General features: G+C 29.4%; 1 protein-coding gene across 1 annotated transcript; it reads right to left on the bottom strand.

Annotated features, from left to right (window-relative positions):
- Nucleotides 1-942: 942 nt before the first annotated feature.
- Nucleotides 943-19,614, bottom strand: LOC142322305 (putative sodium-dependent multivitamin transporter). Its single transcript, XM_075361237.1, has 5 exons — nucleotides 19,446-19,614; nucleotides 15,389-15,613; nucleotides 9,295-9,470; nucleotides 5,485-5,689; nucleotides 943-2,858 (listed from the first exon to the last, which is right to left on the bottom strand). The coding sequence occupies exons 1-5, from the start codon at nucleotides 19,476-19,478 to the stop codon at nucleotides 2,799-2,801; spliced, it is 699 nt and encodes a 232-aa protein (XP_075217352.1). The 5' UTR covers nucleotides 19,479-19,614; the 3' UTR covers nucleotides 943-2,798.
- Between the last annotated feature and the right edge of the window lie 1,533 nt (nucleotides 19,615-21,147).

The raw sequence follows: 21,147 nt of genomic DNA, 5'->3' as shown, positions 1-21,147 counted from the left end.
CACGTATAAAGTTTTTCACTGCAAATAACTTTGCTGTTCACAAATAAAACTACCCTAACAATTTGTGAATGAAATGTAGTACATTATATCTTTCACTTATAGTTTAACAGTAACTCACCAAACCATTTCTTGTTTTCATGTACTGGAATTACTTGTGATGTCACCTAATCACGTCAAACTTGTACATACTAAAAATTTGCTCTTACACTTTCCTCCTCACAGACTGACATCTCACACAACTGATTTCACAGACTCTTCTTGCAGAACTCAATCATAGCACTCTCTCTCAGACTGACACCTCACAGAACTGATTTCAATTTGCCTTTCCCGTAGTATTTATATTCCTATCTTCTTTACCTGCAGGATCAGACCACAATTGAGCGTGAGAGCAATTGACTGAGCCTTTCATTCCCATGCATTCCTAACCTGGGTACAGTAACTCTTCTCATGGGACAACATCTGTTTAGGTGTGTCAGTGTGCCCACTGACACACCTAATACTGCCATATTACAAAGGACGATTGTTAAAGGACCTTTACTAAAAGGATCTCTTTAACCTCCTTCTTGATTTCTCCCATTATTTTATTTTCTACTACTTTATTTATAATTAGCAGAAATGTGTTACTCAGGTCTGTTATACTGGTCTTATTAGAATATTTTTTTGATGAAGAAAAAAATATTTTAAAAACGGATTACTATTTTAAATACAACAATGAGAAAATCTCTTAAAATTTAATCACATCTTTAATCACATTAATTAAATCTCTTAAATTTTTAATAACAAATTACTTTTATTCTCTAAAGTACAAGTAGAAGGGTTTCATTTAAAAAATTTACATTACAAAATATTCTAAATAATTAAATTTTGTTATATTAAAAATGTAACATTAAGAATTAATAAATAAAATAATCTTATATCACCTGATGATATGTAACATTATGTCTTAAAATTATGTCTCGGAGACAATAAATAATTTTGATATTCATAACCTAAAATGAAAATTTTAAAAGATAGACAAGCAAAAAAATTTTAAACAGGTAAGGTTGTAAAAAAAAACTTCCAGCTATCTCTGTTTGAAGTCAATTTTAGCTTTCTTAAACAATCTTTCATTCTATCTAGAATCTCCAAAGAAGCTTAGCTCTACACAATACTTCAGCTTATAAGAATACTTCTTATTCTGCTTCTTTTTGTAATCTTTAGCAAACAAGTTAAAAAATATTCCCACCAATTTGTCTAGAATAAAATTTAAAAAAATTATTTTCTTGAAACCACATTACTGTCTATGAGTTTTTAAATAATACTAATTAAAAAATATGACTTTCCTGCATATGAATTAACATGATTTTGATCATTCAATTATTCAAGATGGAAGCTCAGGTCCCAAAAATCGCTATGATGGATGAAATCATCATAAAAGTTCATAATGCAATATTAAATTATTGTCGACTGATAGTACATGAGCCTGCTAAATTGAAAACATGTATGTCAACTACATTTTACAAGATGTTCTGGGTATGACTAAGCTTTCTGCTAGGTAGGTGCCACGACAGACAACCAAAAATTTATTATTTAAACACTTTCAAGGGTATTTGGAATGATGTTCTGATTCTGTTGAGTTTCTATAATGTTTTATAACAGTAATGGATTCACCTCATGCCAGAAAGCAAATTGAGTGGGACAGGGAAAATGGTTCCATAGAACCATTTCAGAGAAAGTGAAAATGGTGCCATATGCAGGTAAAGATATGGCTAGGGTATTTTGGGATTCTAGTGATGTTGTGCTCATAGACTATCTGGAAAAAGATAGGACTATCACCAGGAAGTATTATATACCTCACTTCTGAACCAATTAAAAAGTCCTATTTAGCGTAAACATCCATATCTGGTCAAAAAAATTCTCTTTCACCACAATAATGCACCTGTACATGTCTGAGGTTGTTGCTGTAAAACTGCATGACCTACCCTTTGAAGTGTTTTCACACACAACATATTTGCCAGATTTGGCTCCTAGCAATTTCTTGCTCCAAGAAATGAGTCGCTGGATGAAAATTCACTTCAAATGATGATGTCCAAGCAGTGACAACCGCTTATTTTGCAGAATTGAAAATACTATTATACTGAGATTATTAAAGAGTTGGAGTCATTGGTCTAAATGTATTGAATTGCAAGGTGACTTCATTGAAAATTTTTTATACATTTCTGAATTATTGTGTTTTTTTTTTCAGGTTTAGAAGTTTCTGAATGACCCTCACATAATATATTATTATGAACTGATCATCAAAATAAAACACTTATTTATTTTATTTACTTAACATAAAAAACATAGCTCAGACAGTATTACAACTTTCCCTATTTAAAAATTATTCTGTAGTAATTTTTAAAAAAAAGTTAAAAGATGTTTCTGATGGTCCGTAAGTTTAAATAGTTCCTCCATTATAAAAATCGCTGAAGATTTCCCAGTCATAAAAATTAGTTGCGAAATTCTTAGATTAAAATTATTATAATTAAAAATAAATTGAAAACTAAGTTCTAAAATGAAGGGGCAAAAGAATAATAGAATAGAAAGATTTTTCAAAATAAACTAAATTTTTAACTTGCATTGTTATTATGAGTAATGTTTTTATATTTATTAGAATTCTAGAAAAACGCATCTCAACTGTTATTTAGTCTCATTCCGATAATATTTTAAACATCAGCTTGTTTCTGAGCAATTTTACAAGTACATATTGATAAAAGAGTACATTTGGTATGATTAGCAGATACAGTGGATTCAAATACATTTGTGATGTATCATAATACTTATTTTAACATTACTGTTGATGCATCACCTGTCTCATCCTTCTCAGTCATTTCAACCATCTGAAAAATTAATTAACATTGAATAATAAAAACTTAATATTACTAATCGCTAAAATGCATAATTCTGTTAATTATTACAATTAATTTTGAAATATTTTGTGTTTAATAAAGGTTTGTAATGAATTGTGCAGTATAAGTTCTAAATTTTGTCAGTAGTACATAATATTCTCCAGTGCATTATACATTATGCATGACAGAAGACACCAGTATAAATGCATTATTTATTTCTAATGCATACATAGTAGACCTGATGGACTCATAGAAATTACAATGTATGACTAGAGTTTAATCTAGCCACCCTACAAAACTAGTTACCTATTACTTTAATATATAGTATTTTATAATACATACAATTGTGAATACAGAGAGATTTAAAGAAAATTTGATTTTGTAAATAATTTTATTTTCAGTTCTTACAATATTCTTTCTTAAAATTAAATTTATTTCACTAAAAGAAAAGCAATCACTTGATATTATTTCATTTTCTGTTAGAACAGATAACTTAATTAAAACTGAAGTTATTTCATTTTTAAAAAAAATCATTTTTTATTTTATAATTTAATAATCATTCTATGATATAATACGTAACAAATTTAGATGAAATATCTACAAAAGTAACAGTGTAAATTCCACATTTTAAATTTAGGAATGTCATGTGCAAAATAGAATGCTTAAACCTATGCTGATTATTACTTCATTCAAGGAAATATTGTAATCGCAAAAAATTTCGGTTTTCAGATTTCAATGGAAATATCCATTTTGACCATCCCTGATTCCATTTTGACTAGTTTCAACATGACGTCTGTATGTATGTGTGAATCTCGCATAACTCAAAAATAATTACCATAGAATGTTGAAATTTTATATTTAGGAAAGTTGTAACATCTAGTTGTGCACCTCCTCTTTTTATTGCAATTGACTGAGCCAAAAATGTGTATACAGTCAGACTTCTAAATAAATTCGGAATTTGGACTTTTTCTTAACTGCAGTAATAAGCCCTTGTTGAAAGCCTTTCAATGATATAACTAACATAACTGGTACTTATTTTCATTTGTTCTAGAATTATAGCCAAAGAAAATTTTAATTATTGAAATATTTGGATCTTACAACAGGAAGGCACAGCAGTTTGAATCCGACTTCATATACATATATTTTTTTAAATTTAAATATATTATTTATTAATAACTAGCAGACCCGGCAATGCTTCACTATTGCTGTATATATATATATATATATATATATATATATAACAAGAAAGAGGGAGAGAGAGAGAGTGAGAGAGAGAGAGAAAGTTTAAATGAACACAATTGAAAATTTGATAAAAAAATTAAAAAACTGAACTTCACAAATTTTACCTTTCACTTATTCTCCTTCCCTTTTCCCTTTCCATCTTCTCCCTCACCCTCTCCCAGTTTCCTTTTTACTCTTTCCCATTTTCCCCTTTTTCCATTTTCCCCTTTTTTCCTTTTGCCCGCATGTAAATTGGTCCATTAGTTTTTTGGTCTTTAGCAGATACACATACGAACATGCCTTTTTATATATATATATATATATATAGAATAAAAAAGTCTGTTTGTATATTTGTTTATTTCGTAAATATCTCGACACCGGCCCCATCTAGTGGGTTCATTTTTTTGCAGAGATAATTCTTTCCATGTAATTAACATGTATTCTGAATATGAGGCAAATCGGATCATAAATACAATTTTTTGAAATATCTCGATGCCAGCACCACCTAGCAGGTCCAAACTAGTTCAGAAACCTTACCTGGCATATGTCCAACCTTTCCCTAAAGTTTCATCGCTATTGAATGAACAGTTTAGGAAGGCATAAGAGATATACAGACAGACAAACATTCATTTTTATATATATAGATTATTAACCTCTGATTGTAGAAATTTTTTTAACAATAAATGATAATAATAATTCAATAAAATTATGAAAAACAAATCAAAAGTTATTCGTGAAATAAAATTTTATGTACTTTTCATTTTAATTCAAAAATTTTTGTAATCAAAGGTTAATAATTATATTAATAAATCAATAAAATTAAAAAATTTATGTATATGAAGTCAGATTTGAACCGATGTGTGCATGGTTGTGGATCCGACATGTTTTCACTTACATCACATATATACTTAAGTGATGTGAAACAAAATTAATATATAAACTAAAGTCATTTTTAGCAGCAAAAATGTATATATGTAATTCAATAGGTGTACAAGGAAGTCATCTGGTGTCTACATCAGATTTTTTTAAGAGAAGTTTGAGTAGGTATTTTGAAAAATTCTGTTTCTTTTACCAAATCTCATTCTTAATGTAAACATAAAAAATCCATGTACCATGTACTAAAGAAAATAGAACTCCAAATGTCCTTCTGTGTACAAAATCAAAACTAAAAACAATCATATAATGAATTGATATAAAATCTTTATCTTGTAAGTTAAGATGACAAGATGCGTTATAGTTTTTAGTTGGAATTTTGTTGGAAATAAATTCTCAAATCATTTGAGATTACTATGAGATCCTTTTAAAAACAATTTTAGAATAGATGGAAAAATCATTGTTGGAAAAATCTATCAAATTAGATTAAATTATTAACTATTTATAAAACACACATACTTACATTAATACCATACTGATTCTGTTTTAGTCTTGTTTTGTATAAATAATTTGCTAATGGAGGAGTTAATAGTTCAAAATTATCACTATTAAATCTTCTTTCAGAATTTGTAATTAAACTAACTATTATTCCAATTACAATGCATGGAATAAATCCAAATAATGAATACCACATGAAGCTCATTTCATAAAAAATAAAGTAGTCTTGACTGTAAAAAATAAAAAATAAATATTAGTCCCATAGTCATATTGGATCCTCTTCATGACCTGATATGAAACTCAGCAATATGACAAAGCTTAATCATACTTCAGATAAGCTAACATCCTACACCATGCATGAAAGAAAATTCACGCAAAGGAGTGAAGTGGTTTTCTTTATCCTTGTTTACTGGGCCAAAAAAATTGTTACAAATTTGATGCGAAGTCCACTGAAATATAACACATAATTCTGAAAGTGAAATGTTATTTTATTTCAGTTTTCTATTCACCAATGTATTATGATTACTTTTAAATCAACATCTTCAATGAGTACCTTTTTCACTTCAGATGTTTATTGATCAGCTAAAATTTTATCAGCGACGTTTATTGAGTTAGAAAATATAAAGAATGTGATAGGTATTTTTTATCCAAATCGGCTAATTCTTACATGTATCTAATATAAAATGTAACCCATCAATCAGTCTTCTATAAGATTTAAATTGACTGACCTACTCCCCAATGATTTACTGGAATGGATTCGAGCAACATCTGAACATTGTGCCAATTCAGTAGACTATTTCCAGATGAAAGACAAAGCAAACATAGCGCTTAAGGCACTGTTAGTGAGAAATAGAGTTTTCACAAAACGAACATGTTTTATTATTAAATAGTACTGCAGTATGTTATCAGCGATTATAATGCAAAACCTTTTTTACTGAAAATACAGAGATCCACCAGTTCCTAACAATGATATCTTGTTAGGAACTGGTCCTATATTGAGATTAGTAACTAAATTCAGAGAGATAAGGAAAGGTTCTGTTAATGATTAGGGACACAAAGCATTGAGGGCTATATTGAACACAGACACAATCATTGAAATAAATAGTAAATTAACTACCTCATGAAAAAAATCAGTTAGATGCTGGTCCGTTGAAATTAATTTGCCAAAATCAACCATCCATCAGGAGAAAAAACAGTTAAACCTACAACTATATCAAATTCAAACAAAGTCGTCAACTTGTTAATCTCGGTCAAAAAAAACTGCAAAAATATTATCATTGGTTTCATAGATTCGTAGATGAGAAGATTCATATATAAACTCGCTGTCTTTCTTTGTCAAGGTATGGTTCCATTTCAATAGCTACATAAACAGTCAAAACCGTAGGATTTGGGTGCTGTTTGGAGTGCTGAAATCCCCACATGTATCATGAAAAACCACTTCACCCACAAAAGAAGCACGTCTAGTCCACAAATCATAAACTTTGAGTACACCATTAATACAGAGTAATATCAGAATATTTTACTGCAATCTTGCAAAATTAGGAAGATCGATGCTGTTAATTAAAACATGGCATTGCAACAACACACTATGCAAATTTAAACAATTGATTTTATTAATGAATTGTTTAGTGATCACAACTCTAGTTATGGCTTATGACAACCAAGAACTTTAGATTTGAAACTGCCAGGTATTTTCTTTTGGGTGACCTAAATCAACAAAATGCAAGTACTGGGATAACTAATATTGAAGCTGTATTAAATATCCAGTCACAAACTCTGAAAACAGTTGCAAGAAACATTGTTATAAAGGTAGAGAAGTGTATTCAGTAAGATGGTGGCAACTTAAAACATTTACTCTAGAATTTAATATATTATAAAATTTTACAATAAAATGTATTTAATAAGTTACTTATGACTTTTTCATTTAAGTATACCTACAAGGTTATGAAAAATAGTTACATTTTATTGGGACATTCTGTGTAATGGAAATTAACTCCGCAATCCCTTCAAGCACAAACTAACCTACTCTACAACTCTATAGAGTACATATATTACAGCCATAAATCACAGTTTTAAGAAAATCTAGGATAAGTAATAAATTAATAAACTTTTTAATAACAAAATAAGCAGTATAAAGGTTACTTTTATACAAAAATTATTATTTTATCTATACTATCATAAATGTTTAATATATTTATTTCCATTTCACCCAGTATCCCAAGGTACTACAAATATTTTGAAAAGTAAATGGAACAATTAACCAAATAAAAAAATGTTATCAAAAAATAAAAGCAAGCTTATGTTTTGTGATAATTTTATACATTGTTTATATTTTATTTATTTTATATAGACTTGAGTAAACTTAGGCTCGTCTACTCTTAAAACAACTCTTCTGTAACTAACAAACCATAATAGGAGTTACAGGAGAAAAAATTATTTCTCTTGTATAAGAATACTATAAAGCCAAGGTACAAATAAACTATCATGGATGATTCTTATAGAAAAATAATCATTTTTTTTAAATCATGTTATTTTCTTAAGATTAAAATGAAAACATGTACCTATAATCTTTAAAAAATTAAAAACCAATATCAAATTGTATTTAGAAAAACAGGTTACATGCAGAACAGATGCTCCATTTACAGAATCCTCCAAAAAGCAATCCTCCATTTACAGAAACCGTTCTCATTGGTGTGAAAAAATAAAAAATTATGTTTTTTTTAAGGTTTTCAGAAAAAGAAAATTTATACAGCTATAAAAAAATAATCATCAACTATAAAAATGTTATTTCTAACATGTTATTCATACACAGATTATTTTTCAATCTGTCAAGTATGAGTTTGATTTTAGTGATTTTAAAAATGCCCATTTTTTTGTGTGTAAAAGAATTTCATTCCAGGGTCTGATGGACAGACGGATGATTTTGTGTTAAATTTTGTATTGTTATAGTTATCAGTGCTGCACAAATTCAACTGTAATTTAAAATTAAAATAAAAAATGGACGTAGACATATATCTATTAGATGTCTATTAGATGCTGTATATCAAAATTCCCATCAGATTCTGGAAAGACCTTTGGGAAAAGTATGGGTATTTTAAAAATCATTTCATTGTATAATATTTGGCAGAGTGATAAATAATGGGTAGTTATACAAATAGTTAAATATAAAATCTTTATCACCATTGGGTTATTATTTATAGATATTTAAAGTGTTCTTTTTTAAAAATCTTCTGAAAAGCCATGTTTTTTCCATTTTTATACCAATAAAAAAAAATAGAAAACATCACTCAAATGTTGTTTTACACAACATGCTAAAAAGATTAATGACTGTAATCGAATCATTAAACTTTTTCAATGATATTTTTATGAATACATAGAAACATAGCGAAGTCACCCACCAAGCAATAAGGTACTTAGAATGCTCTGTGAACATAAGGTAAGTTTCTGCTATCATATATCTGAAGCAGAATAAGCAGTAAGTATCTTGTATAACACACTACTTGCTCATTAGCAGCAAATTTTAAATCATACAGTAATTTTAAAATTAATTTTAAAAATGTAATATTATGTTATATTAATGAAATGTTAATATTTAATATTATGTTATTTTAATAAAAATAACGTATACAATGTAATGAGCACAAAAAAACTGCTTTGCTTGCAATATTACCATAAGAAAAATTTATATTCAATAGAATTTTTTAAGGATATCATTGAACGATTAAACATAAAACAGATATTATGCAATTAAAGAAAAATTTGGTGCGTTAATGTGTTTAAAAGCAATAAAATTTAAAATTAATTAAATAATACTTAAAATGATTAATATACTTACTTGTTTGGCACTTGGGAAAGAGTTGAATTACTCAAAGAAGAATTCACTAAATTACTTAAATCACTGTAATTGCAGTTTTCTATAGATGTAGGTAACCTTTGGGGTGGTGGTTTAGGGGTTCCAGAAGCTACCCAAATTGACAAAATTAGGCTTGAAAGGAAACCGATAATGGCACCCTGTAACAAAAATTTAATTTAATAGCATTTTCATATTGAACTGTTAAATATAATATTCCTACTTTACAACTACCGTATTCCTGTTAGGTAAAATAATCTTGTCTAACTCCTTTTTAGATAGGAAAACAGATATACTAGAAAAAGTATATAACTCTAAATCTGATAATAATTATTCAGTTACATTAACAATAATAAAATTCATGGAGACGCCCATCAGAAGGATGGACAGTAGCAACTGGCTGATATATGTAATGGATTTTAGCAAACTTTCTTGATCCCCTCAACCATAAAAATACAATTTTAGCATTGATAAATTCTGGAAAGGTATATGGATGTATGTGTGTATTGTTGTCAAATTGCTCAGACTGCACATGGCATCTTATGAACCTTGTGTTGGCCCTGTAGTGGTGGCCTTGAAAACAGCCAGTCCTGCTGCTCTGATGGGAATATTGCTGTCTGCCGAGAGATCCCACCTTGGACTGGTCATTGGGTATCTCCTTTTTCTTGGTCTCCTGGTGGTGGTCTGAGATTGAATGCTTTTGCATTACCATGTCGCTGCTTATAAAGCCACTGGTGTATGATAGGGTGTCACTACCGCTGTGGTGTGACATTGCATGCTCAGCTGGTTGGTGGAGAAACGTGTTTGCAGGAACGCATGTGACTGCAAGCTCCCCTGACAACTTACTGGCTAGCTTCACACTCACCAATGGGAAGCACAGCATGTGGCAACAATATGTACATACATAATTTAATGCCACTTAAGTAGCCAAGATACTTTCTAATGGTGTTATATACTTATTTGAAGAAATAATTGAACCAATTATATTAATGTAACAAATGATTAATTAAATTAAAAAAAAAAAAATTATTTAAAAAAATTTAGGTGTTAATTAATGATAAATGTGGGTATAGTGATAGATTACATAGAGAGCAAGACAAAAGTACGGAAACCCCTCAACAACTTTAAAACTGTTCCAGATAGGATACTGTAACCCACCGGGTTGGTCTAGTGGTGAACGCGTCTTCCCAAATCAGCTGATTTGGAAGTCTAGAGTTCCAGCGTTCAAGTCCTAGTAAAGTCAGTTATTTTTACACAGATTTGAATACTAGATCGTGGATACCGGTGTTCTTTGGTGGTTGGTTTCAATTAACCACACATCTGAGGAATGGTCGAACTGAGAATGTACAAGACAACACTTCATTTACACTCATACATATCATCCTCATTCATCCTCTGAAGAATTATCTTAACAGTAGTTACCGGAGGCTAAACAGAAAAATGAAAGATAGGATACTGTAACTTTCAGGATAAGGATAATTAAAATGTAGTTGACTGATAAGTCAACTACATTTTTTGATGAGAATAGAATTTCAACCCCTTCTTGGTGGGAGGTCCAGGGATTGTAACTCAAATATTTTAAATAGTAACACCGTTTGTGTGAACATAATTTTAAACGTCTCTTTAAGACCGGAAAAATGGTATTAAAAAAAAATTGGTATGATGTCTGCAACCAAAATAGCGGTGGGATAAATTTTGGATTTTGAAAATTACTAAATTTATAAGTTCAAATAATAAAATTAAATAAAAACAAATTAAACTGAGTTAAATTAAAATTTAATCTAATTTAATAAAAATTTATTTTAAAAGTTAAATTTAAATTTTAAAAACTTAGTTTTTTTTAACACAAAAATTGTTTTTGTTCATATTTAATGAATAATAAATAAAATATCATTTTAATAAATAAAAATATTTATTTACTCACCTGGTCACCTTGTCATTGGTAGTCTCTTACCATTGTTGCAAAAATGAAGCATACTTCATTGTTGTGTAAAATTTCGTTTAGAGAGCTTCATTACTACATTGTTAGTTTCTTTCCGAGAATTTATTGTAATCAGTTGGCTAATTGATTCTGTCTACCTTATCACATTTGTAAACCACTTTTGCTATTTATATCTTTGTTAACTTTATTGTAATTGTTTTTTTACTGAATTAATTTTTTCTGTGCTACTGCTAACATTGTTATTAATATGTCACTCGCTTAATGAACAGGAGAGGATTATATTTTTAATGATGAGGGGCTTTGGTGATAGAGTTAGGTCATATAATGAAGTTTGTGAATCGTTCAATGCAACATAAAATAATCATAACCCTGTTTCAAAAGGGAAAGTGACAAAAACCATCAAACAATTTCAAGAAATGGTAGCATTAATAAAAGGAGAAACCCAGGTAGGCCTAAATCTTCTACAAATAAAAAAAAATTGTTAGAATTGTGCAAGAATTTATTGAGAATTCTCATTCCTCGTCTCAAACAGCAGCACAAGAACATAACTTTAACTGAAGTTCCGTGATTCAATCATTAAAAAGTGAAAACTTAAAGCTGTTCAAAATTTGTCTAGTGCAAGAACTTAATGAAGATGACTATGATCAAAGACTTAGAATTGTGCGAAAATTATGATGAACAATATTTGCTACAATAGAGTTATTGTATTTGTTACATGTAAAGTTACAGTATTCTAACTGGAACAGTTTAAAGTTGTTAAGGTATTTCCATACTTTTGACTAAATACTTTCATACTTTAATTTTTACTCATTGAAAAAGAATGAATACATGGAGATAATTCAGGTTTATTTAATTATCTGGTATTATTTAAAAACAAATCAACAGAAAAGTATTTTCATTATTATTTTTTATTTTTAAGAAAATCTTTATAATTTTCTTCAATATATTGAGGTAAAGTTTTATAAATGGTAAGGAAAAAATTAGTTACAGAACCATAAAATAGCCTTTTTTCTGTGCAAAGTTTATGACACTGTGTGTTAAAATAGTTCTATTTATTTGATCTGATAAAAATTGAAATTTTTTTTTACTTTCAAGGCTATACAGCCAGAAGTAAACTGTATGTATAACAGAAATACTGTTTAAAGCTTTACTATATTCAGATTTGGAAGGATTTATTCCATACATTTCTGTTTGATATCTCCAAATTGGATGTACTGATAAGGATGAAATTTTGAATGATCATTCTGTATAAAGGGCATTGATATTGTAATTTAATTTTGATTACAATTGGTTAAGAAGCACAAGGATATTCACCTTATGGGTTTCATTCAAAAAAATTTTACTCAAAAAGTATGTACATTTTTTCACGTAGTTTATAGGCCTTTAAATAACTAAAATACTTTCTGATAGTACTCTTCTTAATCAAACCAACCCTCATAAAGGATGGGTTCAAAAAAACTTTTTCTTCTTTTCAATTTCTGTATTTAAATCACATTTTTATACTTTTTTTCTAAATATAACATAATCTATGAAAGTAAGTAAGAATTTAACCACATAATATCATATTTCTATGATCTGTGAGACACTAAGTTAATAATAATTACATAAATAACTAATCACTGAGTTCATTAAACTACTCAAAGAAAGGTACATGTTTTGTAACCGTTACATGCCATACTTCAGTTTCCAGATCCTTAATAAATAAATTCATAAATTAGGCGGAACAAAGAGAACTGGTAGTAAACCTTGGGTTTCAGACGATATATTGCAGCTGATGGATGAACATAGAAAATATAAGAATGCTAGGGATGAAGAAAGTAAAAGGAACAACCGACAATCAAGAAATGCTATAAAAAGGAAGTGCAAACTAGCGAAAGAAGAGTGGATTAAAAAAAAGTGTTCAGAAGTGGAAAGAGAAATGAACATTGGTAAAATAGTCGGAGCATACAGGAAAGTTAAGGAAAATTTTGGGTTACATAAATTAAAATCTAATAATGTGTTAAACAAAGATGGTACACCAATATGTAATACGAAAGGTAAAGTCGATAGATGGGTGGAATATATTGATGAGTTATACGGAGGAAATGAATTAGAAAATGGTGTTATAGAGGAAGAAGAGGAAGTTACTGAGGAAGAAGAGGAACAATACTGAGATCTGAATTTAAGAGAGCATTAAAAGATTTAAATGGCAGAAAGGCTCCTGGAATACACGGAATACCTGTAGAATTACTGCACAGTGCAGGTGAGGAAGCGATTGATAGAATATACAAGCTGGTGTGTAATATTTATGAAAAAGAGGAAGTTCCGTCAGAATTCAAAAAAAGTGTTATAGTCATGATACCAAAGAAAGCAGGAGCAGATAAATGTGAAGAATACAGAACAATTAGTTTAACTAGTCATGCATCAAAAATCTTAACTAGAATTCTATACAGAAGAATCGAGAGGAGAGTGGAAGAAGTCTTAGGAGAAGACCAATTTGGTTTCAGGAAAAGTATAGGGACAAGGGAAGCAATTTTAGGCCTCAGATTAATAGTAGAAGAAACAAACCAACATACTTGACGTTTATAGACCTAGAAAAGGCATTCAATAACGTAGACTGGAATAAAATGTTCAGCATTTTAGAAAAATTAGGGTTCAAATACAGAGATAGAAGAACAATTGCTAACATGTACAGGAACCAAACAGCAACAGTAATAATTGAAGGACATAAGAAAGAAGCCGTAATAAGAAAGGGAGTCCGACAAGGATGTTCCCCATCCCCGTTACTTTTTAATCTTTACATGGAACTAGCAGTTAATGATGTTAAAGAACAATTTAGATTCGGAGTAACAGTACAAGGTGAAAAGATAAAGATGCTACGATTTGCTGATGATATAGTAATTCTAGCCGACAGTAAAAAGGATTTAGAAGAAACAATGAATGGCATAGATGAAGTCCTACGCAAGAACTATCGCATGAAAATAAACAAATAAAAAACAAAAGTAATGAAATGTATTAGAAATAACAAAGATGGACCAATGAATGCGAAAATAGGAGGAGAAAAGATTACGGAGGTAGAAGAATTCTGTTATTTGGGAAGTTGAATTACTAAAGATGGACGAAGCAGGAGCAATATAAAATGCCTAATAGCACAAGCGAAACGAGCCTTCAGTCAGAAATATAATTTGTTAACATCAAAAATTAATTTAAATGTCAGGAAAAAATTTTTGAAAGTATATGTTTGGAGTGTCGCTTTATATGGAAATGAAGCTTGGACAATCGGAGTATCTGAGAAGAAAAGTTTAGAAGCTTTTGAAATGTGGTGCTATAGGGGAATGTTAAAAATCAGATGGGTGGATAAAGTGACAAATGAAGAGGTATTGCGGCAAATAGATGAAGAAAGAAGCATTTGGAAAAATATAGTTAAAAGAAGAGACAGACTTATAGGCCACATACTACGGCATCCTGGAATAGTCGCTTTAATATTGGAAGGACAGGTAGAAGGAAAAAATTGTGTAGGCAGGCCACGTTTGGAATATGTAAAACAAATTGTTAGGGATAGAGGATGAAGGGGGTATACTGAAATGAAACGACTAGCACTAGATAGGGAATCTTGGAGAGCTGCATCAAACCAGTCAAATGACTGAAGACAAAAAAAATAAATAAATTAGGTTAAAACAATTTCTTATCTCATTAATATTACAAATAAGAATGTGCTTTGCTTTAAGAGCTACTAGAAATTAATTACATATGAAATAAAAAATGACTAATTTAGCATATTTAAAGTATGACTGGGATGGTGATAAGAATTATTTGTTAAAAAATTAAAAACTTAACATTTTCTTTCTATATTCGCTTGAAAAAGAAAAAACAAAAATAAAACACATTTATTTAAGAAAATCCTAAAAAATAGAATAGTTTTAAAATAAATGAAAGATATAATATCAAAATTAATAAAGATATCATTACTATTAATTGTGATAACATAAAATTTTATGCCAAAAAACACTGAAAAGAAGTCTGAGCTCTGCAAAATACAGTTTGAACATGAAATATCACTATTGGCAACAGCAAAACATTTTACGGTGTTATACTGATTTTTTTTAAAAATATAAAACAAAACACAGTTTATAAAAGTATAAAACCTTTATTACTTACCTTTGCGTTACAAAAATGTACAAACATTCCTAATGTGAATAAAGCTAACAATGGTGAAGAGGAACACAATTTCACTACGATAACAACCTGCGCAATACTGGTTGTGTGTCTTATTGATAGAGCTGCAACTATGGAAAATATACTGCTAATAATTACAACAACTTTAGCATAAAATAAAGCTTTACTCTCTGGACAAATATATTTAAAACATTTCAGATGTATTGGCTGAAAAATAAAGAAAAACATAAATAAAAAAAATATATATATACATATGAGGTCTGTATATAAATAAAGTAATGGGACTAGCTTTTTGGCAGCCAAAGTGGCAACACTGTAACGTTACTAGTAAACATGTTGTACATATGAACATATAATCCATGTGGTTATATGAACAGCTGATATATATTAGGTATTAATTTGTTTAGTCTATTGTGAGTTGTGAAGTTGTGAACAAACTTTTTGTTAACAAGTTTTTATTGTGCGTTACAAAAATGAGCTATACTAATTACGAGGAGCAATGTGCAATGAAGTTTTGTATTAAACTTGGTGAGAATGCTACTAAAACTTTTTCAAAATTGAAAAGGGCATATGGAGATGATGCTCTGTCATAAGCCCAAGTTTTTAGGTAGTTTAAAGCATTTTCAGATGGCTGGGAATCAGTTGTGGACAAACCACACTCTGGAAGACCATTAACATCAAAAAGTGATGACAGTATTGGGCGAATCAGAGACGTGATATGGTACAACCGGGGCAATTAACTGTCAGAATGATTGCAGAACAATTGAATTTGAACCGTACCACAATCCATCGAATTTTGACAAATTGGACACGAAAAAAATTTGTACAAAATTGGTCCCAAAAGACCTCACTGTTGAACAGAAAAACAACAGGGTGGAACTATGCCACAATCTTCTGGGGCGAATTGAAACTGATCCTGATTTTCTAAAAAATGTTATTACTGGTGATGAATCTTGGATGTTTGAGTACAACCCAGAAAAAAAATGCCAGAACAATGAGTGGCACACTTCAAATTCACCATGTCCCAGTAATGCAAAAATGAGCAAATCAAAAATCCAAACCTTGCTAATTTGTTTCTTTGATTGTATTGACATTGTCCATAAGGAGTTTTTCCCTGCAGACCAGACTGTAAATCAATATGTTCACTGAGAAATTCTTAAAAGACTGTGGAAAAGAGTTGCCCATGTGAGACCAGCCATCAAAGACAACTGGATGCTGCATTATGACAATGCACTTTGTCACACTACACTCTCAATTAATGAGTTTTTGGCAAAAAAAAAACATTCCTGTAGTTCCTCATCTGACTTGAGTCCCTGCGACTTTTTCCTGCTCCCAACTTTAAAAATACACCTCAACGGATACGATTTTGGAACAGTAGAAAACATTTTAAAAAATGTAACCGACCATCTGAAGGATATTTCAGTTTCACAATTCCAAAACTGTTTGAAGTGTTGCATGGCTTCCCAAGGGAACTATTTCGAAGGTGATAGAGTCCATGTATAATTGGACTGTAAATAAAAAGTTTTTCTGAACCATTCTCATTACTTTATTCACAGTCCTCATATTAATATACTAAACCATATTATGTTTTACACCATAATTTTTCATTTATTAGAAAAAGGTGGTGCTAAATATGTGAACTAAACATTGTAATTATTCCTCAATAAGATCTTGAAATATAAATTTAAAAAAAACAAAACAAAAATGTGGGGAAAAAAGAAAACTAGGGAAAAATCACCATTTTTTCATAGAACATTTTTTTTTTCTAGGTGTAGAATCCACAAATAAGTAGCCAAGAACACTTTTCTGTTACACCTATATATCAATCTTTTTTTGAGTTTGACCAACTGGGGACCACATGAAACAACAATTTTCATTCTTTTCTCTTTCTTATAGGTATTTTCTTTTCTACTCTTCCAATAGTTTGATCTTTTTACTTGATTTTGGTTTCCCTCTTCTGAAAAGATGATTGTTTACACAATATTTTCCTTGAAGTAATAATGTACCTAGGATTTTTCTCAAGATTTTCATTTCTTTTCTTTCTGTTGCATTTTTTTCACCTGATTTCAAACTGAAGATACATTCTGAATGCGGGCAGGTCTTCTGGTTTGATTAACATATTGTGATACCTGATTTTGGTTTTATTGAAATGTTCTTTTTGTTATTATCTTTCGTCAGTTGTTAGGCCAATTGCATTTTTTAATTGTTTGACTTACTTCTTTATCTGAATAACTGATTATTTCTCCCAAATGTCTAGATTTTTTGTATTTTCCCATATTTCATATTTAGTAATCAAATTTAAAATATGATTTTCCCAAAAGTTTTTAAAATTTAAAGTTTACATTTTCAAAAATTTTCTTTTTTTTTGTATCCCAAAAATTTCCAATTGATAAGCTATTTAGAAAGAGAATTACTACTTATTAATCAATAAGAATGCACATCTATAAAAATAAACAGAATTCTATATAGACAGTAGATATACCTGTATTTATAAGTCATTGAAGCATCACAGCTTAATGTATGTAATAAATAGTCAAGTTCAATTAATTTATGAAATTCACAATATGTAACTAATTATTAAGCAAATGCTTCATTAGGTAGGTAGTCAGAGATAGAAAGTTTAAGAAATATATATACTGAGTGTCCCGGGAGGTGTTTACCAAACTTAAAAGACTGATTCAGATACTGAAATAAACAGAACCACTGCCATTTTGTATATTACTTTCCCATCTAAATAGCACTATGGCTCTAGAAGGGAAAGTATTGTAATTGGTTCATTTTGGACAAACGCATCAGTTTTGTCATATCTTGACGTTTTGACACATAAGAAAACCAAAAATCAGGATGGAAATTTTCTGGATGTCAATGTGTGGGGGGGGGTGTATGTGTGTTTGTTTGTGTGTGTGTGTGTGTGTGTGTGTGTGTGTGTGTGTGTGTGTGTGTGTGTGTGTGTGTGTGTGTGTGGTGTTAGCCTCTATACCTTGTATCTCCAGAACTACTGGATTGATTTTAACCAAACTTGGTCAGATTACTTCTGTAGTTGCGGCATTGATGCCGTTAAATTTTCAACTTGAAAGGTCAAGGGGGTGGAGTCGGTAGAGCAAGGTCACCTCAGAATCTTGAGATTACACCTAATTAAGGCCATATTTTCTTAAGTGCATTTGTTAACTATTAAAAAATAATAATATTTGCAAAATCGCATTCCTACTTCTGTACTACATCGGTCAAACATATGTAGGGATATACATCAAAAGCCCTACATCTGTCTTGTCAGCTTTTTTCAATAAAAATGTATACCATATGAAAAAATTGAGATATTTTAATAAAATTTTGTGTACATGTATCCAACAACATCTACAAAACAAATTAGTTTGAAAATTTTACCTTTGAAAATTCCAAAATGGTGATCCTTCAAATTTTTAAATTATTAATAGCTCTGTAAACATTACTTTTATTGAATTATGTTTTTTGTATAAAATTTTGAGTCTTTAATTGTGAACAAAGTTACACTTCATTTGTTCAAATTACTTGATAATCAGCTGAGATATGACTGAAATTTTTGAAAGTGAATTATGTATTCTGACAATTTTATGTTTGTTTCTCCTTATTAATAATTGAAATTATTAGTTATTTTTAATTCAATTAAAGTGAAAATAGGCACAAATTATCACATTGGATAATCTTTTTTATATAGTAAATATATATATATATATATAGATGGTATATAGTAATTTGGAAAGTCGAGAGTTACAGCGTTCAAGTCCTAGTAAAGCCAGTTATTTTTACACGGATTTGAATACTAGATCGTGGATACCGGTGTTCTTTGGTGGTTGGGTTTCAATTAACTACACATCTCAGGAATGGTCGAACTGAGAATGTACAAGACTACACTTCATTTACACTCATACATATCATCCTCATTCATCCTCTGAAGAATTATCTAAACGGTAGTTACCGGAGGCTAAACAGGAAAAAAAAAAGAGAGAGATGGTATATAGTAAAAAAAATATATACATATATTATTTAAATAAAAGAATACCTTTATAAAATCTTCAACAATCATCGCAGCCATGGAATTTAAATTTGATGAAATAGTACTAAGACTTCCAGCAATGATTCCGGAAATAAACAATCCAACAATGCCAGGAATAAAAGACAAATTCTTCAAAACATATAATACTACAATTTCATCATATTTTTTTATCTGTCTTGATCTGAAAGGTAAGCAATGCAATTCTTGGAAATTTGAAACAATTTTTTATATAATTTCACAAAATATCTCATGTAGTAATAAAAATATTAATATTAATAAATGAGAACGTAAGAAAATCTACTTTATACTTTCATTAACAGGTTATATAAAATTACAGAATAAAAATAATTCCATATTGTCACAGAGCAACAAACATTATATATAGATATTAACCAGTTAATCAATCATGACAACATAATAAATGCTACTTAATAAATATGTTCTTATTGACACACACACACACACACACACACACACACACACACACACACACACACACACACACACACACACACACACACACACACACACACACACACACACACACACACACACACACACACACACACACACACACACACACACACACACACAAAACTTCAGACTATAATAATCCTAATTTAATGATTGGTATTTTTTTTGTTTTTCACAGCTAGCTTCAGACAAGTTGACTATTAATTTACTACTTGGCGAAGGAAAAAAAGTAGAAAATTAGCATATGCTCCAACAAAATGATCTATTTTTGCTTTTTCTTTAACTCACAATGTTTTTCTTCATGTTTGTCCTCAAATCTTGCATCCTTAATTTAACATACTTTCTGAAATTGCCAATTGATGAAATTTTGCAGAGTTACTAGGGTCACGTGACAATGCAATATTCCACCATTACTTTTGCAAACATACTCCTGTAAGGGGCTAAATTAAGGATGCATGTGCAATAATTTAACTTACTTACTGACATTGATTAAATTTTCGCTGAAAAATTCACTATTTTTTTTTACTTTGTGTAGTAAATGTTTCACTGAAGATTTGTTTGATATTTTATAAATATATTGGAATTTTCAATATATGATGTTATCTCTTGAAATCCAAATTAACCTTCTAATTAAACTCATGCAATGTATGATAATAATTTGATTAAAGTATGACTAAAAAGTGTAAAGCAAATTTTTTTTAATTTTTGTAATATTATTCATAGGCTACACAAACCCATTTCTATATTATCACACACAAGCTTCTGTGGTGAATTAATTCATGAAGCAAAAAATTTTTTAAATATGCAAAAAAATAAAATTTAAACAATTTTGAATTAAAAGTAAATGATTTTTGATCACTATAACAAAAAAAGAGAAAACCTTTTTTTTTAAGAATAATAAAACTATTTACTTTCAAATACATTCAGTGGTAGAACACTTAACATCCATAAAATATTTATAATAATTTTATAGAAAATAGGTTACTTTAAAACTACAAATAAAATAAATAATATTATTTATAAAACTTAATAAAGTACACACTATAAATACAGAAACTCAGGAATTTATAAATGACACTGCAGTGACTGTAATAAAAATATTTCATAAGCATTTCATCAAAATATGCATGAATATTACAAACACATATAAGTGATGGCAGAATCAATAAATTCAAATCACCTCACAAAAAATGGAAACATATATGCAACAGTATTAATTATAATGAGCAAATAT

The sequence above is a fragment of the Lycorma delicatula genome, chromosome 1 (assembly GCF_047948215.1).
Source record: "Lycorma delicatula isolate Av1 chromosome 1, ASM4794821v1, whole genome shotgun sequence".
Taxonomy (NCBI): Eukaryota; Metazoa; Arthropoda; class Insecta; order Hemiptera; family Fulgoridae; genus Lycorma; species Lycorma delicatula.
This window is presented reverse-complemented; position numbering and strand designations above follow the sequence as displayed.